Source organism: Rhinolophus ferrumequinum, chromosome 24, assembly GCF_004115265.2.
Source record: "Rhinolophus ferrumequinum isolate MPI-CBG mRhiFer1 chromosome 24, mRhiFer1_v1.p, whole genome shotgun sequence".
Taxonomy (NCBI): domain Eukaryota; kingdom Metazoa; phylum Chordata; class Mammalia; order Chiroptera; family Rhinolophidae; genus Rhinolophus; species Rhinolophus ferrumequinum.
The window spans coordinates 35,243,404-35,269,631 of record NC_046307.1 but is presented as its reverse complement, the minus strand read 5'-3'; the positions used below and the strand labels follow the sequence as shown (position 1 = coordinate 35,269,631).

At 43.2% G+C, this 26,228-nt stretch overlaps 1 protein-coding gene across 3 annotated transcripts in view; it reads right to left on the bottom strand.

The window, feature by feature from the left end:
- The window catches only part of TENM2 (teneurin transmembrane protein 2), a 1,147,948-nt gene that overhangs the window by 128,824 nt on the left and 992,896 nt on the right, over positions 1–26,228 (bottom strand). For all 3 annotated transcript variants that reach the window (XM_033096732.1, XM_033096733.1, XM_033096735.1), the window contains 2 exons: positions 21,443–21,544; positions 5,302–5,496 (listed from right to left, as the gene is read on the bottom strand). In XM_033096732.1, coding sequence (XP_032952623.1) covers positions 5,302–5,496; positions 21,443–21,544 — 297 coding nt within the window. The remainder of the gene's footprint in view (positions 1–5,301; positions 5,497–21,442; positions 21,545–26,228) is intronic.

Genomic DNA, 26,228 nt, shown 5'->3' with positions numbered 1-26,228 from the left:
TAACCTTCCTTCAGGGGATCATGAGTGGACTGGATGGGTGAATCTCTTTGGCTGTGGCACTGTCCTCTACCAGTCAATCAAACATGTTAATGCCACCAGACAACTCGACTAAATAACAGTCAGATTCTGGTTGCTGCTGTTCTTGCCAGTTTCTGGTCTGATATTTGACCATCTCAATAATCAGAGTGAATATACATCCAGTGGGACAACTTGAAGATTATTATTCTGGAATCAAGGCAAAGTGAGAAGAGGAGTCAGCTACAAAGGACAGTTCTTGAGGACAGGACTTTTTACATGAGAATGTGACCGCAAACTGTGGACATCTGTCCAGCCAAGAGTTCATTAACAGGGCTTTTTAGAAGATGAGCTTCCTTTGATATTCCCAGGAAATGATACAACGGCATCCGGAGAAGAGAGAGCTGCACACCATGGAGTCAGAATGGTGAATGGTGGTCTTGCAGAGGGCCTGGTGTTGCCTTCTGGATCAGAGAAACAGGAAGGTCTTATCACTTTATCTAAGTCATAACCCTTCCTCCATGTTAACAGCTTGGAAATCAGGTCTGTTGGCCTCGATTAAAGCATTTGTTTCTGCCAGCACTTGGTGGGGGGCACAGCCAGCTTGAGACCACTTCAAATTCTTTTCTTGAAGTGTTGTGGATCACACTGACAGTGTAATTCAGTCCCTTGTGTGCATGCGTGCCATCTTGTGGTTCAGACCCTCATAGAAGCTTCCGATTTCTCTCCTTGCCCAACACCAAGATCTAAACACATGGGACTTTTGGCGTCTAAATAGTTCATCATGACACTGAGATGGTAACTTTTTGGGGTCCCAGCTTTTGTAGTGTAGTGCCTTTTTGTTCTTCTTTCTTGTGGTATACAAGAAGAGGATGTGTTTTAGAACTGATGATACATTGGCTCTAAATACGACATCATTTAGATTATCCATGCCCCAAATAATTTCATTCTGGGGGACATCAGGAATTTGGATTTATCAGAAATCACAATTTTCCATGAAGTTTCCAAAGGGCACCCCTCCCTTGAGGCACAAACAAGAATTTTCAGTGTTCAGAGATGTTTCTCAGGATCTCACTTGGATATTCTCAGGAAGATATTTATGGACATCAGTTCGAAACTATTTGAGACATAGGGAAACAGAAGCTGCCATTGCTTTCTTTATTTTTATTTTTTAAATCAGGAAGAAACTCGCAGAAAGGTGAATTTTAGTGATTCGTTTGAGTTGAAGATGTTCATGACAATATTACTTGCTCTGGTTATAATCACTTTGATGTTGAGTTCATTGTCTTGGGGACTGTAACTCCTGGTGCTGTGAAAGTTCAGAGTGGCTCCATTTGGGATGGTGGAGCACATCTGCATAGAAATGAACCAAAGGTTCAACCACATCGAAGACATTTACAAAGAGGTGGTATAATGCCTTTGGTGTCTCATGACTAGCACGGTTAGGGCAATATATCGTGTTTCCCCGAAAATAAGACCTAGCTGGACAATCAGCTCTAAGGCTTCTTTTGGAGCAAACATTAATATAAAACCTGGTATTATTATATTATATTACATTATCTTATCTTATATTATTTATGTCATGTTATATTATATTACATTATATTATATTATATTACATTATATATTATATTATAAAGACCCAGTCTTATAGTAAAATAAGACCGGGTCTTATATTAATTTTTGCTCCAAAAGACACATTAGAGCTGATTGTCCGGCTAGGTCTTATTTTCAGGAAGACACGGTAGTAGGTGTTCAATACACAGTTGCTGCAGTAATCATCAATGGGACAAATTTCCAGTGTGGTGGAGTGACAAGAAAAATGGTGCCAACAACTTCTTGCTTTGGGGAACAATCCTGTGCAAGTTGCGATCTGCAAAGTATGAACTAATTCATTCAGAATCAATCTTTTCCATATTCTTCTAATAAAAGAAAATCCCCGAGTTCTAGTTTTAACTCTGTCCCCCTTTCTAAGACAGCAAAATCAAAATACACACAAAAATATCTCCGGTGCTATGTGCTTCAACATTTGCCCTCTACCTATAATTAGCCATTTAAAATGTTTGGTGAGATGCCAACAGCTAGGAGCTTTCAAACAACTCAACAACGATATCACAATCTTTTTCTTGAAAGGATACAATAAAAAGCAATATACAAAAAAAATTAAATAAATAAAATGGCATTTTTCTTACAGATAAATGAGCTTTCTCTTCTTTATCCTGAATTACAGTATAAAGGAAGGAGGAAAATTCACTGAGATTTATTAGCCCAGGCCTGGAATGCCATCAAAAGAACCATTTATCATATCTAGAAATATAAGCTAACCCTGTCTCTGGTCAGTGATACCAGCAAATATGCCCTTTGTGCTATATAATTACGGCAGCAGATGGAATAACTAAATTCAGACTTTAAGAGGAGCAGTTCCACTACGAATTTTAAATTTGGTTCCAATTTCACCAGATGGGCTCATGGTCGTGTCCTTAGAGTCTTGAGCAGGCGGGAGGGACTATGGCATTTTACAAAGCTTTATAAATAGAAACAGTGTTATACTTAGAAGGGGGACAGTGGCCTTTACCAGCTAAGTACCGTGGGCCTCACAACAGCAGCCCCCTGGCAGCTGAAATCATTAGAACTCATTTAGTCTTGGGCCCTCTATAGGTTTGACAAAAAAGGGTTGTGAATGCAATTTCTATCCCTAAGGATAAAAAAGGAGGTCAAGGAGTTTTACAAACAGTATGTACTATAAACCCCTGAAGTACCATGAATTACATTTATGAAGTTAAATGTCATTGAAAAATGACTCAGCCATGAAACTGACAGGAAAACATGGCTGAGTTAAACTAACGTGTCAATCTCTCTCTCATCATTTTCTTACTCCCCCAAACATCACTGAATGAAACCTGACGAATCCATCCTTTCATTTTCTTGTGCAAATTTGTTAATAGCAAAACAATGTGTAGGCAGCAAAAATGGAGGATGGCCACTATTGATTTCATTGCCATGGCCATTTCAGGTAAATTGTTTGACGCTGTGACTATGATGAATATCAGAAATAAAAAAACTAAATGGAAGGAAAAGTGCTGATCCAGACTTTCTGATTCCATTTCCGATTTTGAAAACAGCATATGAATCACCTCAGTTCATTCTTTTTGGGTAGCAGAAATCAATAGATGAGATTTCATCCTTTCATAATGATCCACGTGGCTTCCCTGTTTTGTTGGATGGCGAATTCATTCTGAACATTTAAATAAAACTGGTTGGGAGAGTAACAAAGTTGAGAAATCACCACTCATGCAGCCATGCACAATCTTCACTGGAGGCAAAAACTTCGAAGACGGGTCATGTCATTGCTCTACCACTTTTCTCTCACCAAATGATGTATGCCAAAGGTCGTTCTAACCTTTCTTGTCATACTGTTGGCCTCCCCCATGTTTTCAGTGAGTGCAGCTTTGCCTCCTGCAATTCACTTATCTTAAAGAACTTTAACCTTTCAAGCAGGGTTATTAAATCAGTACTTCCTCCATCCAAACTTCCAATTTGGTTTTATGATGCAGACAGAGGGAGGCTACCTTTTACAATCGAGGGGAAAAAAAACATAGAGTTTAGCAAGTGACGATCTGGGGTCAGACTTCTGAGCCCCATTAAGGGCATTACCACTGATATATTAGAAAATCTTAGGAGAATAATATCATGAAAGCTGACTCTTTGTAGCCATAGTTCTAAAAAACGATGAAATGGGAGATTTCACAAAGGGACCATCTGTGTGTGTCTCTTAGGATAAGCCACTGCCATTACTTTGTGGTGAGGGCTGTAATGATTGGTTATTTTGTACAGAACCCTGGAGATCCATAAGTTAATGGGATAGGAGAACGAATCAACTTGCATCTGAGAACATAGCATCTGAGGTCCCTCCTGATCAACTTAGCAGTAAGAAACTGAGAGAAAACATGGGCATAGGGCGCCAACAGGTTCTTTCTGGTGTGGTCATCTCAAGCTGTTTCACCTGGAGTAGGCAGTGGGCTTCACTTTTTCCCGGAGTTTATTGGGTGACTTGACACTTATTTTCCCGCTGGGAACATGGGAGGGAAAAAGGCTGTTTGAGTTACATGGGGACGTTTCACGGGGAAATGTACTCAGCGAAAAGGTGCACAGCTGGGAGACAATGACTGAGATGATTCAAAGGTTGGGGAGCAGGAGAGGGGCTGAGAGGACCTAGGTTCTTCCTACCAACTGTGGTTGATTCTTTATATGGGGAGAAGCAATAGGCGCACAAGTAGAGACCCGGGTTTGGAAGGGCACAGAGGGGAAGGCTAACGGCAGTGTGGCTGAGTTCACTTGACTTATTTATAGGTATTATAACATGTTCTCCATGCTTCTGAAAGAACTAACCAGAGTAGGACTAGTCAGAGCGGGCTTTGGGACACTTCCTGAGAGACGCTCTTTCTCCCTGTTCCTGTACTCCCTCCTCCATACCCCTCTTCTGATTTCCAAGCCTGGTCTCTGATGGTGTTTTGGCAGATTGGCTTCAGTTTATGGCACCCCCTGATTTTTACCCATGTGTGCTAGAGGCCACTCAGTGTGTCCTACAGTGAGCACTTCCGGGTCAGCAAATCCCAGCCCCCTCGCAAGCACGCCCATTCTCCTCTACCTGCGCCACTGCAGGTAACCAGGATCATTCGCCCTACATGGTATTTCCAAGGGACATGGATACCTATAGTCTTTCCAGCCTGACTGCTTTCTATTGGTATTCATTTTTGCTGAAATATTTACACAGACATATATGGGTCTTAGGTTACCAGGAACAGTAAACAAACAGCTTTGGGGAAGATTGGGAAGGGGGCGTAAGGATTCTTGTGTCTTGTTTCCTGGATAGCTTTAGTATTTCCCAACTCAGAGGACTTTAAATAAAGCAGAAGACGAAGGAAGATAGGGGAAGGGGAAGGAAGAAGAGGAAAAGGAGGAGCAGGAAGGGGAGGAGGAAGAATAGAGGGAAAGAGAAGACAGAACAACAAAGGAAGCAATTTAAAGAGAAAACAAAGGAGAAAGGGAAGAGGAACTAATTAACACAAAGAAAAATAAGACATTCCTTCCAGAACCATTCCACAAGCCTTCTGTTTTCTACAACTTAAGAAGGCCATCAAAGCCGAGGGGTTTGAAGTTAGTTTTCTGGGCATAATGTTGCAGTTGCCTTTGCTCCTTGTGGAGCCCGGACTGGGCTCTAGCAAAAGTCTAGGCCTGCCAGCGCCGTCCCACCTCCACGCTGCCCAGCCGCCCCGGGGAGCTTACCTTCCTCACAGTGCTCGCCTTTGTAGCCAGCAGAGCAGACACAGTTTCCATCAATGCAGGAGCCATGGCCCCCGCAGGAAGGATCGATGCACTGATTCATGGGTACGTCGCACTCTGCACCTTTCCAGCCACTGTAGCACTGGCATGTCCCTTTAGAGTACTGTCCATTTCCGCTGCATAGGACTGGGCAGGCGGCTGCAAAACCAGAGACAGAGCACCAGGTCATGGAGACTAGCGCCTGGAGGGCTGGGTCCGTCTAAGGAGGCAGAGCCTGCCTGGCGTTGCAGCTTTGCTTGCAACGTTCTGGGCTGGCGACTTGGACCATCGAGGTGCAGAGCCATCTTCCAACACACAGTAACCACCACTGCCATCACCACCACCACCACCACAAAAATGCCACTGATAACAGCAGCCACCACGAATTAAATGCCTATTGGGTGCCGGGAAAGGCATAAAACGCTTTGTGTGCAATGTGCTACTTAATCAGATAATCACTCGCCACGGTGGAGGCTGAATCATGATCCCATTTTACAGACGAGGATCCGACTGGTGAAGTTAGGGGGCCAAAGTCACAAAGCTCACACGTGGGGGAGCCCTGTGGGAAGCCAGGTTGGCCCGACTCTGAGCTGTGCCCTTCACTAAGCTGTGTGGACTTGCGTGCTGCTGTTGTTGGTTTGGGGGATCGGAACCCATTTTGCTGATTATTTTACCCTCAGTTTAGTGGACTCCTATTCCTGAGAAGTTTTTATTCATCAAAAAGGAAGGGAGATGGGCCATAGTTGAGACAATCTCTCTATACTTCAGTTTCTTATCTAGACCACTACCTCACAGTGTCACATGTAACAAAGTATAAGGATTAAATATACCTGGCCTCTTTAAAAAAACAAAACAGGAAGGGAGGGACAGGCTGAAGACATGACATCTCCAACTGTTCACATCTCAGTTGAGAACCTCTTGCATCTGTCAATAGGAAGAAGGCTGAAAACCAGTGGTTACTGTCTGGAATAAGCTTACTAACAGTTTGGCCTCCATTGTGCCAATTCCGCCCTCTTGGAGATCATCAAGAGTGGGATTTTAGTGGTTGCCTTCATGTTTTGGGTTTCTCACCTCCATATCAGTTTGTGAGAACCTAAATTTCCAACCTGGCTTCTAATATGGGTCCAAGAGAGGACACAGCTCCAGGCTAGGGAACTGGCATTCAGGGACTTTCAGAAATGACCCCAGAGATGTGTCAATGACTTTTGGTTTATCCGTGATTTGAAATGCACAGGTTCCCAGAATCCAACATGGCACCCGTATGTACAACCCGAATGTTGTCCCCATCCCATGGAGCAATTACATCTGATCAGATCACTCCTTAGTCAATGGCCCCTTCCTGCCTTATCAACCCCCTCTCGTTGTCATGCTTCTATTACGTTTTTATAGTAATTAACTTTCCTTCTGTGTCTAATCTCCCAAAGATATAATAAACCACTCAAGGACAGGACCATGTTTATCGTTGTTGATTTCCTTCCAGTGTTGCATTCATCAGTATTGGCTTGATTAAGGATATCTTTCTTTGTTCTGATATTCGGGGATTCCCAAGTGGTGGGGTTATGAGCAGGCACCAAACAGCCATTTATGAAAGATGTAGATAGAGCAATGTCTGGAGTGGACCTCATGTTGTACACACAATGCCTTATTCTGGGGAAGTGCATGTTTTTTACCTTTATGGTAAACTGACCTGAAACAAAAACATCTCAACAGTTTACATGTGATTGAGGGGATATTCCTCCCCAGAATGCTTTATAATAGGCTAGTTGTGAAAACTCCTGGGGACACACACACAATTCCCAATAGAATTCTTATCCTTATGAATCTACCAGAGAAGAATGGCTTCCAAAGTGAGAACATCAAAGCCACATGTTGAATTTAGATGAACTCTCTCTAAATGTAGGGAGCCTGCTTTCAACTTCCAGGCTAGTGAAGCAGAGATCTATAGAATTGCTACCCGTGATGACTGTCTAAGAGAAGGTAGAAGAAAGAGCTTTGTACTCAGGGTGCCCAAGGTTAAAATTAGGGACTGTACAAATATGCACTAGCGTGAGGACTTCTGGGCTTTCTCAAAGTTTTGAGAGGGCTGTGAAGACAAAGTAAATTTGGTCCATGTTAATTCTCTAGCTCTAGGTCAGGGACAGCACCTGGCGCACACAAACTACTGTTCTCCCTTCCTGCACCTCTGCAGATCACTGCACCTTGTCCTCCTGACTGAGAAAGAGCCTCAAAACCTTCAATGCAGTGCCCAGGCTGAGTGAGAGCTGCCAGGAGGCAGACTTGGCATTCAAGAGAAAGCTCACTTGCCATTTCCCATCTAGATAACACCGAGGATATCTCCTGGTTGAAAGACTAGAATCAGAACCATTTCTTACCCCACTTCCACCCTCACACACTGAAATAGGAAAACAGTGAGAAACGTGGCTACACCTATCTAGTGAGATGAACTTCCAAAGGCTGTTTCTGACCTGAGGGATGGATATATATTGGACAAGCTGTCATGCGTGGCAGAGAAAGTTACATCAAATCACCACCTCTGTACTCCCATTGTGCCTTCTTTCCTCCCAAAAGGTGGAAGAGGGTAGAAAGTAAGGAGCAAATAATTATTGTCTTTATTAATTGATAAAATACAATTAAGATTATCTTATGTTTTTTCATTTTGGAACTGTTTATGTTCTGTATAAACTCCAAGTGGTGAAAAAAATAGGATTGTCTAGAAGGTAAGAATGGATTTTATTTAAAATCAGGAGCTTGGGAAATCAAATTTAAAATGTGACCTATTTAAATTACTCAGGGAAAAAAATGGAGAATAGTCAGGTCAGAGAGTTCTCCACATTGTCAATGCAGCCTTCCTTCAATATGTTTGCTGCATGATCACCGGGAGTGTGGTGAAAAATGCAAAACACTGAGATGTTCTCTGGAAAATAGGACACGCAATGCCTTGGCTGATGTCACATTAAAAAGCAGAAGGCAGGTTAAAGAGGTATGAAGCTCTCTAGTAATTCATTTGCCCTCGGGGCAGAGTGCAAATGCCAGATGAGTGCCCTCCAGTGGTTGCTGGGCTGACGTGCAAGAAGAGCACCTTTCCTTGGGGAACTGATTCATTCTTGGACAACTCACACCAGAGCGTTCCAGAAGGTAAGGCTCAGCCCAGACCTCATTGGAGAGGTTGGATGTGAAGTGGGGACCTCATGTATTCATATAATTCTTCTCACATCTTTAAATCTACATCATTTTTTTAAAAAAATGACAGGTTATAGGACAAACAATTCTGACTTCACATTCTGCCCAGAAATAATACGAAGTGGGAAGAGCAAGGGTTTGGATGCCAGAAAGAACTGGGTACAAAATCTAGCTCATCACTGTGGGATTTGGACAAGATTACTGCACTTCTCCAAGACCCAATTTCCCCTTCAAAGAATTGTCTCTCAAAGTTGATAGGAGTATTACTGTATTTCCCTAAAAATAAGACCTAGCCGGACAATCAGCTCTAATGCGTCTTCTGGAGCAGAAATTAATATAAGACCTGGTATTATATTATATTATATTAGACCCAGTATTATATTATATTATATTAATTATATTATATTATACCCGGTCTTTTATGTTATATTATATTATATTATATTATATTATATTATATTATATTATATTATGTTATATTATAAGACCCGGTCTTATATTACAGTAAAATAAGATCGGGCCTTATATTAATGTTTGCTCCAAAAGACGCATTAGAGCTGATGGTCTGGCTAAGTCTTATTTTCAGGAAACACGGTAAGTGCAATCGTGTATTCAAGGACTTCAAACAGTGACTGCCACCTGGTTTGCAACTAATGGATGTTCTCTCATGAAATTTTAAACTGAATCTCCAAACTAGCTTCAAAGGTTAATAAAATTAAAAATGTAGTAGTTCTCACACGTGCACGTGCACACACACCACCGAGGGGTATCAGATAATACTAATGGAGAAAGCTCATCTCTTTCTTCCCCTAGTCTTCTCTGGCTGTGGGTGGGAGGTGGTTCTGGATTCACACGTGGCATGTTTTATGTCCCTCTCCCTTTCGCCTCTTCCTAAGGCTTACAGGAACAGAACATTGTGCATTCAAGCTTCTATTGAAAATTAATTAAAATGTTTGTACAAAGTGACTATTCCTGTTTTACTAAATCTAGTAAATGGAAGCTCTAAGACTCCTGCAGAAGAAAAATAAATTACTGTTGCCGCTAACGACTGACAAGTTAACAGGCTCATGACAAAAAAATGACACAATTTAGATTCACCTAAATGGTATAAAGCTCATTGTAATGATCAAGCTAGAGCTTTTTTCCTCCCCCAAAGTTCTCTGAAAGGGATAGGATGAATTATCAGTGTTATTTACCCGGTGGGAAATAACAGGACAAAGCACCTGTGTCTGCCATTTTAGGTAAGATAAGCCCATCTACTTGGAGCTTGCAGTACAGAGAATACTTGAAGGAAAGGGAGAGATGGTCGAAGAGGCTTAATCATACAGGCAAAGGGAAGTGCCTACATCTTGACAAGTCACCTGTGGACTGGGCTAGATGAGCAGAGGGCATTTCACATAATGTATCTTTTAAAAATGATTTGAAATCTGATTGAAAATCCCTTTGGAAAAAGACTTGAGAATATTTCACCTACCATGTTTCCCTGAAAATAAGACCTAGCCGGACAATCAGCTCTAATGCGTCCTGTGGAGTAAAAATTAATATAAGACCTGATATTATATTGTATTATATTATATTAGACCCGGTCTTATATCATAGTAAAATAAGACCGGGTCTTGTATAAATTTTTGCTCCACAAGATGCATTAGAGCTGATTGTCCGGCTAGGTCTTATTTTCGGGGAAACACGGTGGTACTCTAGGTAAATTGTCAAAAGAGCACCAACAATGGGTTGCCTTACATCTCACTTAGTCAATAAATATGAATGGATAACGTAATATGTGCTGGTAGCTAGGTAAGGTGAGAGGGAAAAATGATGGAGAAATGAAGACGCCTTGATTCTCCTGAAGCAATTGAGGATGTAATATTTGGGTGATGGATTGGACGCAAACAAAATTCAATGTCCTTGACACTAAAACTGGTGTCCCATTGTCTTTCCAGACGGTGGATTTAGCTTGGTGCTGAGCAAAACAGTGTCAGTAAAGGTGAGTTTCACTTCTTGCTAGGTCCCTGAAATTGGCAATCCATTTAGTAGACAATAAAATTTGACCTCTCCTGTTCACTGTACTAAAACATAAATTCAATACACATTAAAGATCTAAATAGAAAAAAAAAACAGCCTACAAAACTATTAGAAAAATATTAAAGTCTAATTTTATTTTCTTGGGAGAGCAATATGTAAGGAAGACATAAATTCTAGAAACCAAGAAGGAAAAGAAGAAGATCAGATCTGATTATATGAAATTTAGATCTTCTGTATGACAAAGAACACTACACAAAATTAAGGGATAAACACCACTGGGAAGAAATATTTTTAAATACATTTTACAAAATAAAGCTTGATATCTGAATACACAAAGTGCTCTTACTAATCAACAAAAAGAAACAAATGAATGAAAACCCAGGCAGAGGACATATAAATATAAATATAGAAAACCAATAAAACTTTGAAAAGACTCTCAGTTTCATTAAGAATTAAATAAGTATAGATAAAAATAATGAGAGAGAATCCTTGGCTTAACAGATTTGGGGGAAAAAAAAATGATAAAGCCCCAAGCTGCCGCGGCTGAGCGGAAATGTGCTGTCATTACAGGTGGTGGGGACCTAACCTGTCACTCTCTAGATAGCTCCCTGGCTCACTGTGCCCAACGAGAAGTCTGTTGGCCTCAGCACTCAGCTTCCCCTCCGTATTCAATGGGCAGAGCAACAAAGGACTTCTTGGGTAGGAGGAGTGAGGAAGTTAGAAAACAGAACTAAGGAATGACAATGCAAGTGCAGATGCAAAGGTCACCAGCCATTCTGATCACAACAGTCACCTCCGACCCGAACAGCTCCCTCCCTTCCTGCCTAGAACAAACACTCAGACACTGGAGAGTCTACACCAACTCTAGTTGGTCTCAGTGGGGGCAAGATCCAGCAGGACCCCTGTGAAGACACGAAACCCAAGGACGCTTCTGACAGGGTCCGAGGCGCCGGCTCAGGCGGCCAAAGTTCAGGTGCACCACCTTCCTCAGGCCCATTCTGTCAAGTGGTACATTAATAAGCAAGAAAGTGATTCGGGGAAGAATTTCCAGAAGGACAAAAAACTCATCAGGTGTGTCAGATCTCTGACATTCAGGAGCCATGTGGGGAAAGAAGCACACGCTGACTTAAGCACGAAAGTATAGATGCTTTAATTAATCCGGGGTGAATTTAATTGCTTTAGTTAAGTGGAAATCGGGTTAAAAATGATGCAGAGCATGCTGGGGTGTGTTAAAAACATGACATATGAGTTGGATGAATCGATAAATTAAAAGTGCACAGATGTTTTAATTAAACCCAGGGAAGTTAACGAAGATCGCAAGAGACTTTTAAGCCTATGATTAATTCAATTCATTTAAAATACCTGTAGAGATATGGGGATGCCTCCATTTTGAGAGTCATACAAGTTCTCAATCGATAAGTGCTTAAGCTGTTTTTTTAAAAGTCTTTAAGTTTTTTTTTTTTTTTTGGTGTGTGTGTGTGTGACTGAACAGCTATTAATTACATAATGAATATTTAAGTTCTTCAGAGTACTCAGTAAGCTTTTTTGCAGCTCAAATCCAGACTGATGTAGCTTCTCATTCTTGCAATTCAAGCACCGAGATGAGTTTGCAAATTATCAGTGTCCGCAAGCATGGAAGCTTCCTGAAGACATGGAGGGTCTGTTTACTCACTGCTGTCTGCCCAGTGGGGAGACCAGGGCCAGCCACAGTGTAGGCTTATGAGGTAGACTGCTTGGATTTCCCTTCATTTTTACCAGCTGTGTGACTAAGGACACTATTTTCAGCCTGGATTTCTTTGTTTTTCAAATGGATGAGCATCCAGGGGTAAACGGCCCCCACCACCCACAGTGTGTTTATGAGGAGGGGATGAGCTAATGCCTGCACAGTGCTATACGCAGAGCCTGGCACACAGTACGACATCCACAGACAAGATTTTGTTATGACTATTGTTATCAGGAGAAAACTGTTCCAACTCATCAAGCTATGAAGAGACAGGAGAGCACCCTCTGTCGCGTCACCCATCCCAGCTGGCCTTTTCTCTAGAGATTGGTTCGTTTCCCAATACAAAGGTTTTTCTAAAGCACCCACCTCTTGTATGCATGACATCTACAGCATGTCCCCAGGGTGACGCACTCTGCTTTCTAAAGCTGCTCTGCAACTTATCCCGTTGTTCAAAAAGGAAAAATAAAAAAAGTTTCTCTGCTCAGAAGCAATTAACGTGGGGCAGGGCTGCCTGGTTGAAGCCCTGTGCAGTGATTTGTTTGGTAATGCAGCAAGCATGAGAAATGTCGCCAGTGGCCAAGTTTTGGAGTTTGCCAACCTGGACTCGCGTGAGGGCACCAGTTAAAGGGCACTGCAACTTCCAACTGGGGATGCAGGTGTCCTCCCGGCCTGCTGGGCAAGCGGGCGGGCGTGGGGGAAGGGAAGGTGAACGTGATACTGCTCCTGCTCCCTGTGCTCTATGGCTCACCTTAGCAGAGCTCTAGGGCAATGTTATGGAGACTCAGACTTACATGTGCACACGAGTCTTGTGGGGAACCTGTCCGAATGTGGATTCTGACCCAGAAGGTCTGCCGTGGGGCCTGAGGGTTTGGATATTTAACAAACTCCCTGGGCTGATGCGAGGACCTCAGACCTTCTGAATCAGAAACTCTGGAGGGAGCCCAGAAGGTGTGTGATTCTGATGGTATTGTTCTCAAGCCATAACTGGGCATGCACCTTAACTTCTCCGAGTCTCAGTAGCCTTAGCTGTGAAATGGGGATGATAACACTATATGCTGAGAAGATGAAATGAGATCTTTCAGGGAAAACCCTTTGCACAGTGCCCGGCACTTACTTCGTCTTCAGTATTCTTATACTGACTCTGCCAAGTGTGGTCGCTCAGTCACTGTCTGCAAAGTGTGTACCAACTGCTTCAAGCCCCTCGTCCTGGGCCCTTGCTGTCTAGGACTTCAGGCACATTTTCTCAGGTCAGGGATGGGAGGAAGGAAGGTGAGATTCAACCTCCACCTGCAATGGGCTGTGGAATGGCCCTTAGGGGCAGCGGCCATGGCTCCTGGCCAGTGGGCATTAATGGAGATTGTGGGGGTAGCTAGGGTAGCAGAGGGAGAGAGGTGTGAAAGACAGAGGGGTCTGGAGGAACAATTAGGGTGCATCCATGTTTGTTCCAGGAAGGACAGGCAGGACTGAGCATCTTTCATTGAGAGAGGTGAGGCCAGCTCCAAAAGGGGAAATGACTTCTGTGCCAAGGAAGCTGACTGGGTGGGAAGACCCCTGACCTTCAGGGAGGGGATGGAGGGGCCTGTCATCCCTTTCCTGAGTGCAGAGGTTTACCATGGGGAGTGACCGATGGCGAGATAGGAAAGCAGGTTACGAGGCCGACTAGGCTGTGAGTCTGACAGCTGAACTCTCTATGGGGTTTTGAGAAGGGTCACTGCCCTCCATTTAGGGGTCTTCCTGCCAAATCTCTCCTGTGTGGCCAATAGGGCCACAAGCTTCAGGGTCAGCCAGACATAGCGTCAAAAATCTAGTGCTGCAATGTGACCTTGGGCAAGTAGCTTATTTCTTTGAGTTTCTCTTTCTCCTGTAAAATAGTGATAATAACGAGATTTCAAATGCTGTTTGTGAAGATTAATGCTAGCTAATATTTATAGTGCACTTGACACATGCCAAGCACAATTCTACCCACTTCAAATGTACTTACTTTTTAGTCCTCACAGCAATGCAACAGGCAGATTGCTATTGGCCCCATTTCATGGATGAGGAAACCGAGGCTTAGAGAGGTTAAGTAGTTTTCTAAAATGGGTACAGGTAACTAGAGGAGCATGGACTCAATCTCTATAGCTTTCATTCTTAATCACTCTGTTCTTTTGAAATAATTCATGTAAAACTGCAGAATAAATCGTTTCTTTTCTGTAAACTGTTTCTTTTCTTCTTTTTTTCATTCCTCCTTTTTTCCCTCCTGCTCTCATTTCCTCCCTTCCTTCATTTAAATTTGTGCTTAGAATCGGCTGAGGTATTACTGCACGACAAATCTGACAAATAAGAGCCGGGTTCTCCAGCGCTCACTTTGGTTCTTGCACATATTTCTGGCTGTGTTTTCATCTTGCTAAGCCTTGTCCCCTAAATTCAAGTTGTCAGACATTTAGAGAGCACGTACTATTTCCTGGGTACCAAACTGGGAGCTGGGAAGTACAAAGAGGAAGCTAGAAACTTGTGATACAGCAGGAGAATCTGATGTGACCACCTAGCGAGAACATGGCACAGCATGAAGGAAGGGCCACTGCCAAGACGCTGCCAAACCTTGGTGACTGCAGGTTCCTACCTTGGGGTGCTTCAGGGGGGTGGTGACCTCTGAGCTTGGCCTTCCAGGATGAGCAGCTGTTTGATAGGAGAGGTTGGGATTGACAAGAACGTTCAAGCCAAGAAAACAGCATGAGCAACGAGGAAGAGGCAGAGCCATTGTGCTTTATGAGGGCCACGTATCTGGACCCCATGGCATATGGGCCTTAGTGAGAGATGGTGGTGTAAAAGTAGCTTAGGTCATGGAAGGCCTTGAACGTCATTCTAGAAATGTGTTCTTTATTTTCAGAATATGGCCTCCGGCCACCTGCATCAGAACACCCCTGAGAGGCTTATTAAAAATGCACATGCCTGAACCACACACCAGTCCTGTGGACACAGAATCAGCTGGCCTGGGGAAGGGCCTGGGAATATGCATTTATGACAATTTCCCCGGAGAAATGTCTTTAAACCAAAGTTTGACAACCACTGTGGGAGGCAACTGGGAGCCCCTGAAGGTGTTTGAGGAGAGTAGTGACGTTTTCCTGAGAGCTCTGGGAGAATGGGGGTGTGGAGGGGGAAGACTGCCATCAGGGAGAGGCTGGTGGCCCAGTGAACAGGACAGTGGCTGTGAAGGTAGAGAGCAAACACGGAGCAGAGCACGCTGGAGGTCCAGGAAACAGGAGTTGGCAGATGATGGCTTGAGGGAGGTGATGGAATGTATCTGGAACCTGGGTGGAGAGTGGTCCAAGGCAGCAGGCTCTGAAGTCAGATGGACTTTGTTTCAAATACTGTCTCTGTCACTTTCTACCAAGTAAAGCCCAGTTTCTGTTCCTGTAAAACTTTTCTTGGGTTCACACCCAAATCCTAGTATGCCACTGCCACACAAATTACCTGCCAAGTGTATCTCTTCCAAGGTTAATCTTATGGCTGGACCAGCACTGGGAGTCCTGGCCAGACTGCCTGGCTTGAATTCTAGCGCTACTACTTCTAGCTGAGTGATCTAACCTCTGTGTGCTTCACTTTCCTCATCTATAAAAGGGGATAACAATTATCTATAAAATAGGCCTATTGATGATTAAATGAGATTCTTATGCAGTTGCTTGGTACAGTGGTTGGCATATAGTAAGAACTCCGTACATGTCAGCTTTGATGACGATTATCATTTTACTTTAGTGTTGGAACCCCAAGAGGGACTGCGTAGTGGGTACATTTGCCAGTTCACAGGAGAAAAATGGCAAGATCCCCATTCTCATTTTTCAAGGCTCCAGAGAAGCTGGGTAGGAGCTAAAACCAGCCCCTAGAGAGAAGACTTTATGTTTCCGTGATTGTGGCATTTCTGGGCCTCCCTTGACAGCTGTTCAGCAGCAGGAGTTGTCATTTCTAATAGCTGTTAAATACGCATTACCCAACATGTACAGCTCTGGTGTGTTAAGTTTCTACTGCAGGTTGGGGCCTCAAGCTCACAACCAAATAAGCCATCTGAGGGGCCAGTGTCCAAACAGGATAATCAGAAGCCTGGGTTTTTTTTTTTTTTTTTTGAATGTAAAGCTGCCTTACAAATAACCCAAGGAAGCACCTTAAATCAATGAAAGACTTTCAAATAAAAGTAAATAAAAGAAAAAGGAATCATAATTAAAAAGCATCTAGCCCTCAACAAATAGCATTAAAGTAAAGTAATGAGAAAGTCATGCAAAAGGAATAGTGATAATCAGAAACTGTAGACTAAACAATAACATGAATAATAAGCACAATTACAGCTGGGCAGGAGAGGCACCTGATGGAAAATGATACAAATTACCAGGAAAGAAATGCCATTTTTTCCTCCAGCTCTGAATCCGAACAGATTGCTTATTACACTGCACAATTAATGAAATTCTATGCTGAAAGACACTATTCAGTGTAGTTCCTTCACCAGACAGAATTTTCTGCACATTCCCTGACGCTCATTGGCTGTTTTCATAGATCCATACTTCCCTGCTTCATAAACTCCCTCATCCTCGCCTTCGTAATAGCCACAGTATCCAGAGCCCCTGTCACAGCCCTGTGGACTTAGCTTACATTTCCTACTTGCCTGCCCTGAGTGTCCATCAGGCCGGAAGCTCTCAGAAGGTTGGGCCATGGCACACTTGCTCCCCATTATATTTTTTGGCACTTATTGCAGTTCCTAGCTCATGCCAGGCACATATTAGGCATTTGATGGATGCACAAATAAGTTCTGTCCCCTCAAATGACTTGGAACAATGCGTTAGGACACTCATGCCTTTTTTCGATGCGAGGGTCAGTTCCATTTGGACTTCTGGGCCCCTCAGAACCCCCATCTCGGTGGGGGCGGCAGGATGAAGGCTCTGCAAATGCATACTGACGGATTCCTCCATTCACGGCAAGGATGCCTCCGGATGCCTGATGCAGACTGGCAGGTTTATAAGAAGCCAAGGAACTGCCGCCCCACCGCACATCTGAGGGCATGGGAGGCACGGTGTGAGGTCAAGAGAGTAAATCCATATTTCTGTCACCAGGACACATACCCGGTTGTGATCTCACTTGCGAACGTGGCAAATTCCTCCCCTGGCAGGAGGGCCTGAGTCTGCCAGCTGCCTGTAGCAGTAACTGGCATCCTGGGCACAGCTGTCAGTGAAGGAACCAAGACGAACGTGAATTTGTGAAGAGGGAGGACCTCAGGCTCAGTTCTCCTAAGGGCTTTTATCAAGAAAGAAGGGAAAAATGATCGTGGGCCACGGCCAGGAGATGGCATGCGCCGTCCTGTGGAGCGGGAGATGCAGGACCAGCTGTCTTTCCTGTCTGCACTTGCTAACACGATTACCTCACCCTGTCTGCTCCAGGTTGCTTCCTGCTAATACTTCGGAGCTTCTTGGGCTCAAAAGTTGTTTGTGAGTGGCAATTTGTTATAGCCCCTGACAAATTGAGCAGGACCGATGGGATAGAACATCCCAGCATCTCTGCATTATGTGTTAGGCGGTGGGGGAGGGGGTGGGGCACGTGCGCGCGCACACGCGTGCACACACGCACACACACACACACACACACAGAGCCACATTTAAATATTTTTTCATATTAAAAATCAGAAGTGCATCTTTGATAACATTCACCTAGGAGAATGTGGCATCTTGCTAAAAATGTATAACCTCACTCTAGTCATGAGAAACCATCAGGTAAAGCCACACTGAGGGACGTACTACACAACATCTGACAATACTCTTCAAAATGGTCAAGGTCACGGAAGACATGAGAGCCAAGGAAAGGACTGAAGGACCCTCACAGATTGGAAGGCACTAAGGGGACATGACAACTAAGTGCAGTGTGGGGTCTGGACCAGAAAAAAAGAGCCCAGTTCGAAAAAAGCCTGTCAACTAGTCAGTGGGATTGCCTCGATGTCACTTTCCTGGTTTCAATCACTGAACGATGATGGTTGAAAATGCTGACATTGGGGGAAGTTGGGTGAAGTCTGTATGGGACTTTTATGTACTATTTTTGCAATTTGTCTGCAAGTCTAAAATGATTTCACTATAAAAATAAGCTGTACACGTTGGGAAGGTTGGTTAAAATAGGATTTACCTCACAGTGTTGATATGAGGACAAATAAGAGTATACATTAAGTACTTTGCACAGTGCCTGGTATACAGTTAGAACTGAATAACTATTAATTGTTATCTAAAAACAATCTCAAGAAGAGATGTAACATACCACAAGTAAGTCTGGCACTAATCATGACATTTACCCACTTGAAGCTGGCACAGTTAAATCTGGGTGCCCATTTCTACTGGGCTCTCACATTATCAGACATGTGTAGTTAGCAAATTTGGTTGTTTTCAAGAGCCAATACTGAGGAGATGAGATGTTCAAGGCTTGAGTCTCTCTAGAAGCCAGGCCGGCTTCCATGAGCGCAGGTCCACTTTGGGGATCCTTATTTCCATAAGCGTGTGAGAAGATGACTTAGCTTGAATGCTCATCACAGTGAAAATATTACTCTCTTGATGTGGTTAAAGGCGGAATTAACATTTCCTGTTTATTGCAATTGATTTCAGTTTTCCTGCTTTTAATTTTTGATTTTGACATTGTTCCTTTTAAGATACATTTATGTATGTAAATATGATGAGTTGACTGAAGTAAATAATACTGATGACCCAGGAATTTGGCAAAAATCATAAAGGTGGTACCTGAAAGAGCATAGATTGGGAAAGAAGGGCTTAGTTTAGAATAATGAGAAAGCTAGTGCTGTTAATGAAATAGCTTCAACTGTGTCCATTTCAAAAATTCGTGGGAAGAAATATCTTTAGGGCAGAAAGGTAGAAGCTTACTTTTAACACTCTTAAGCCAACTTTGCCAAGAATAAAGGGAGAAAGAAGGAGAAAGCAATTTTATTCCTTAAACGCTTCAATTTTGTCAACCACATGCATCAACAGCTAAATTAAAACATACAAGTTCAAAGGCTGATTTCAGGCACAGCTCCTGAATATGCAGCAGTAACTACTCTTAACAGCCACTCAATATTGGTTTCACAAGGATCAATTATATACCATGGCTAATGCACACTTGCAGTGTGTGCCCTGCCACAGTACAGGTGGTGAATGCCAAACACACGGAGAGTCCTTTTAAGAAGCTAAATGCACACCCCATTACAGACCCATAATGTAGAATGGACACTCGTCTGCAAATGGATTTAGAGCGAAGGGTTCTTAAATGGCTGGGGTACTTAGGGCTGAAAGGCCAGTCACTGGATGTGCAGCCAGAGCACACATGGTTTTTAGGATTAATAATACATTGATGTGTGTCAGTGTTAATATACATTTACAGCTCACAGCCTGTGCAGCTGAGTGTCCAGCCCATTGGCAGCCACGTATAAAAGGACTATTCTGTCTTTCCTCTCATCAATGCCTCCACTCTCAGGAAAATTAGATTACGCAAGAAAAGCCATTCAAATGACATTGAGGTTTTCTTTCCTTCCAAGCCTTGGCTAGGGACGCATTCATCACGGCGATGCAAACTGCCACCCACCTTCCTCCATCAGGGTCCCTCGGACGGAGCCTGGGCCAAGCACTCGTTGGACTACTTGGTGATGTGTCCCCCTGCCATTGGGCAGAGTGTGCTAAGGTGAAAAACAGCCAAGAGAATTGTCTGGTGGCCTCTTGCTCTCTTTTCTTTTTGTTTCTGATAAGTTTACCAAACCTTTCACATTACTGTGTGACAGAGGATGTCTGATTTAGGAATTAGCCTTAAGCACGTGCGACCACATCCAGAATTTCAAGCACAAAAACGTCCCAGTCATGTGTCAGTCAGCATTCAGAAGGATGGGAATAGCAAATCTTTGAAATATCATGAATATATGAAATACGATTTTCCCGGCAACTGCGGTGAGCATGGGGAAAAGGAGTAGCACCAGTTAGCATTACAGAGCAGCTGTGTTAAGAATTGTCTCTCTCTCAGAACCTCAAGGCAGGAGGGTCTTTAAATAAAGAGCACATAAAAATAACAAAAAGGTGATACACATATATAAATAAATATAACATGATATGTGCATAAATAAAAAATGGTAAAAATAAACCCTATGAGGGTTCACAGAGGGTTCTGCTAAGGGCTTTGTGTATGTTATACCATGCTCACAACGAACTTATGAAGGAACTTCCCACTTTTCCAAAGGAGGAAATAGAGACTCAGAAATGTTTGATCACTTGCTCAAAGTCACACTGATACTCAATGGCAGAGCTGGGTCTGGAACCTCGGAGCAAGAGCTTGGAACCTCTCCACTACTGTTTTTCAGATTGGGACATGACGTACTGGTGGGTGGGGAAACGGTATAGTTGGTTTTAACCAGTATTTTGTTTTTTAATAAAATAGGGTAGAATAGAAAAGGAGCATAGAGTAAAGATAAGTGCTGCTCTGTGAAAGTGTTATTTCAATTTTATAGTTGTATCTATGCAGAATATACACGTGTGTATGCATGCACACGTGTGCACCATGTCTAAAAAGTGTGAGCAGCTCTGCTTTCCACTACACTTGCATTTGACTGTGCCACTTGAAGGTCATGCTCAAGGTCACTTGCAAGCTAGATAGGTAGCCCCTAGGTCCCCTGTTCTTGTGAGAGTCATTTGCTTTCTTATATTACCTTTCCCTCACGAATCCCAGGGCCCCAGCCATTCTGTGCAAAGCAATGTAGATAAATTAATAATACAATTTAAAACCGATTCCACCAAGATAAATAGCACTTCCTAGATTAACAGCATAGCTGGCTAGAATGAATGAAATTTACTAACCCTGAGATGCTTAATCTTCCATTACATAGAAGTTAATGATTATAAGAAAGGAGTGATGGTAATTCACTTCTGCTTTTACAGGAAATCCAACCATTTCATTTTTAGCACATCTTTCTTCTCAGCACACCTTGGTGCCAAGGATAACTGCCCTGCTCCTATAGGTACATTGGCCAACTGTCATATATCAAAGTCTACTCTTTGCCAAAGGGCGAGGCCTTCTAGCATGCATGGGCTTACAAGATGTCCCAGCAGAATTTGTTGGGAGGCGCTGTGGATGCCCTCCCTCTCATCCTTTCTGAGAAGGCTGTGTTCTGTTTTCCAACCATAGCAGGGAAGGAGTGGCAAATACCTTTAGCACAATCTGCTCCTAGAAATCCTGGGAAGCAGTGACACAGCCCGGACACACATTCGCCATTCCCATGGCAGTTACGTGGACAGTCTTGCACTGAATCTGAAAAAAAGAGAGAAATTTAGTGACTACCTTTTCCTCTGCCTGCTGGTGAAGAAACTTAATAATCAGCCATCCACCATTTTTAATGGCCCGTGGTGGTAACCTCAGGGGACCGGGAGGGAGGAGCGTAAATGTGTGAAATACGAGAATGGGGAGAGGTGGAGACTAGGGGAATTTGGACAATGCATGGACCTAACCACCACTCGCCATTGGATTAACCCAGACAGCAAGACAGGGCTACCATTGCTGTGGCTTTTGCTTTAAAAACAGAACAAAATGAAAAAAACCCTACCTAGCTGGATTTAAAAACTGAAATTCCCTAGGTTTGAATGTTGACAAGTTTTAAACCCTGTGAGCCCCCACCCCAAATATCATCTGAGCAATCCGAGCTAGACTGCCATGGGGGACATCAGCTTATAGATCGGGTACAGAGGATGATTCTCCAAGTGACAGAGGTTATTCCTGATCTCAGGCTGTAGATTTAAAAAATTCCCTGCTTTAAGGAATTCTAACAAAAGAAAAATTCAATTATGTGACTGATCATTTTAGGCATGATTTCGGGGTCCATTAAGTAGTAGGTTTTGGATTATACAAAAGTCCTTTTATGCCTACCTTAAGCGGATGTTAGTTTTCATGACACTAAATTAGTTCACGTTTGTTCTAACCTGCATGGCCATCTTATTTTATGATTTACTTTTCTATCTGTACTCGCAAGTCATCCCTTTACCTTCAAAAAGATCATTTTGGCACTTTTTCACGTTGATTTGGGCCTGCCCAGAAAGAGACATACTCTTAAAATGATTATCTATCCTCATTTTGCCTTAAATGAAAACAAACGCATTTAGACTTTGAGGTTGCAAATTACTAAATGATGAAATGAGAAACACAAGCTAGTGTGCCCAAAATGTGACATGACACAGCCCCTGGGGAGTTGGAGACATCGATGTCGTGAGGTTGCATGAAAGGCTCTAAAATCTAATTGTTGCTGATGGAGACGCCTGAGAGTGGCCCAGGAGGTTTCTCCTTTCAACCAGATTTCCCACTGATTCTCACTCGGGACTGAAGAACCAAACCATGTGGCAGGGCTTTCTTTCCAGTGTCTCACTTCTCAGCTACTTCTTCCAGAACCAGACGTAGTTGGTTTCTGGCACCCCAAGGAGAATTCAGTGAGTGCATTTGCCTTTTCAAAATCAGGTAAAAGACTATAGACTCCACCAAGCCAATTTCTTACATGTCTGACAATTAACACTTCAGGATGAAACTCCTTGTGGCTGGCTATATAAAGGTGGGCTAAGCAGCATCCCAGTGGCTGCCAAATTGTTCCATCTGGTCAGCATTCGTTCATTCAAAAATCATTAGGTTGTCATATGAAGTAGCTGCTTTTGCAGGTCAAAAGTCAGCAATTTCACATGGTGTTAGGAGAGAATTCTCCACGGGTTTTTTTTTTTGTGTGTGTGTGTGAGTTTTTGAATATCTTGTAAGCAGTGGCACTGACTGCATCAGTCCTGAACTATCTTTTTGAGGTTGTTTGTATAGAGAACAGCCTTGGAAGATAGATATAGTGGGTGTCTCTGGAGCAATTGGCAGGTTTACTTACTGTCCAGTATAATGAAGATAATGGCTTCCTCTGGAGCAAAGAACAGGCCAGCTGACCACCCATTTTCAGGGACTCAGGTAGAGTACACTCAGGGTTCTCTCCTGTAGTGCAGCTCACTGCATGGGCAGGTATCACCTGGCCCTGTTCCTGTTGCTCTGTGGGAACTGGGGCTGGCGGAACCGGCACACATGCTGATTCTCTGGGTATTGCACTGCTCTGAGTAATCAAGTCCTTTGTCTCTGACCCAAGAGTCTTGTGTCTCCTGATAATATCAATGACACTGTGTCAGGATGATGTGTTAGCTTACAATTAGGGTGAGATCTCTGACCTGTCACTGTACTTGACAAATGCTTTACACTGTTAACTGAGCACCTATTATATGCAAGGTACTGTACTAAATAAGACAGACTCGGTCCCTGCCCTCATAGAACTTTCATGGTCATTAAGAATACAGGCCAACATAATCACCACACAAATAAAATAAACACTATGATAAGCTTTGAACAGAATAAGATGCTGTGAGAGAGAGTGACAGGAGGAAGCGACTCAGAGAGCAGGTCGGGGAGGGCCTCTCTATTCTATGCCGATGACATTTAAGGGTGAGCTGTAACAGGCAAACGAAGAACTAGGAGAAGAATATTCCAGGTAAGAGGAACAGATTACACAAAGGCCCTGGGGTGGAAAAGAGCAGAAATGAATCCAATATGGCTGGAGGTTAACAAATAAGGAAGAGTGTGACACAAGACGAGTTTGGAGGAGAGATCCCCCAGGGACCTGCAGGTGACATGGATGAGTTCAATTTTATTCTGGGACCAGTGGGAACAAATGAGAAGTTTTAAACATAGGAATGGCATTATTAAGCTTATATTTTAAGAAGTCACTCCTACAGAGGAGATGGAGATTGCTTCTCACTGAGCACCTGGTCTGGGGATAGTTTGGTGGAAACTGACATCACTAAGGTCAAAAGTCCCTTTTCTGAAACCTAACATCTTCAGAGATAAAACAGTGACGGTGCAGGGAGGTCTTTGCCACTCCAGTCCCATGCAAAAGGACTCAGATCTTTACACAGGCTTCTTGCTGGGCTGGAAGGCTTCCTTTGTCCTTTGGCAGAGATATTTATCCTTAAGTCTCAGTTTAGTTTAGATAACATTTAGTTCCTGGACATCTTCCTTCCTCACTTCCGACAGTCTGGGTTTTGTACCCATCCTTTGTGTTCCCGCAATTCCTATAATTGCCTTTTTTATGTCCCTGGCTTCTCTCATCAAGCTCCATGAGGAAGACACAAGACTGGACTTGCTCACCCAGGTATTCTCCATGCTTGCTACACAGTAGGTCCTTGGCAAACAGCTGTCAAAATGGGTGGATGTGTGTATGTGCACGTATGTAGGACAATCCAGAATACGCAGAAACTGTAATGAAGAGTAGTTTTCTTTCCCAAGCTCTTTCCCAAGAGTATTTAATTTCCCCAAGGTCTTCTATTTGAAGCATTTCTACAGTTTTTGAGGGAAAAACCAATTATGCAGTACTGCTGAAATATAAAAGGATCCCACCCTTTAGTCTCCTTTTTCCAACACTCAACTAAATATTGCCATCAAGATATTATCATCTTTCCTGTTTGTCAACTTGGTTTACGTTTTCTGGAAGGAACAATGGCAGGCGCTGAAAATAAGCAGGAAATGGGACTTTTGCACAAATGGAGGCTAGACTCTATTAAATCCGCACTGTATTTCAAGAACGCCACTCTGTTGTCTCCTAAGATGAAACTCATTCCTGGAAGTAGGCTGCTTCTCTCCAAAATGCATCACAAGACTTCCCCAGGTCAAAGTTGTATTTCGTGTGATCACAGGTTGACACCTGCCTAACATTTTCCTTCTGTTGCCCATCACAGGGGCTTTTGGTGCTCTTGGCTGTTCTTGATGGAGAACTTTCTGATAACAGATATGTGTAGGAGAACCTCTGAACCAAGGAAAAACACGGTTCTTTCCCCTGCATTTCAGGCCAATCACTATCATTGCTCTAGCAAGATGTCGGCCCAACCATTAGGCCGATTACCTTTGACTTTCTCTTTGAGCTACAGTCCAGACAAGAGAATTCCTCTGGGGGGAATTGCTATTCCCACCTCTGGCTGGCAGGTGAGGGAGGGTAATGGCCTGGGGGAAGGGCATCTCACCAACTCAACGTCTGGGTCTACATGGATAAAGGAAAAAGGAGATGGGGGCAGAAGCCATTATTAAACTTGCTGTGGTGTGTGTGTGTGTGTGTGAGAGAGAGAGAGAGAGAGAGAGAGAGAAAGAGAGAAAGAAAGGATTTATTTGGCTGGAATTCAAAGGAATCCAGTGGTTAAGAGTCCTGACTCCACCTCTTACTAGCTGTGTGTGCCCTCGGGCAAGTTGTTTCACTTCTCTCCGTCTTGGCTTCTCAACTGGCTCCATGGGTTGACTGAGTTAATCCCACAAAGGTCCTAATCCGGGGGCTGGCACACAGACAATACTCTATAAATGTGTAGCTGTTTTGTCATTAGCCATCTCACTGAGTCCTTATAGACTCCAGCTAAGCCAGATGTTGTGTGTGGTGTGTGCTGCTGTGTATGTGTCAAGCCTTTTGAGTTCAAACACAAGGTAATAAAAGCGGTATAATTTCTTAAACTCAAGATTATTATTATTATTTTTTTTACCTCCGTATCTCAAACTCGTTCTAAATGTGTGGCCATTTTCTTCCTTTTGTGAGCTGGTTTTTCTCCTTTTCCATTTCCCCACCGTGGGTACAAAACCTGATCCTAGAAATCTTCCCTGACTGCAGAGGACTTCTCCAGTGACTTGCACGATACAAAATTTATGACGTTAGTTTAGATCAGGGGTTGGCAAACTTTTTCTGTAAAGGCACAGATAGCAAATATTTAGGCTTTGTAAGCCAAACTGTCTCTGTTGCAAATACTCAACTCTGTCATTTTAGCTGCCATAGACAACATGTACACAGATGAACATGGCTGTGCTCCAGTAAAACTTTATTTATAAAAACAGGCAGTGGGCCAGACTCCGCCCATGGGCTCGAGTGTGCCAACCCAAATGCTTTGGAGCATTTGGCTGC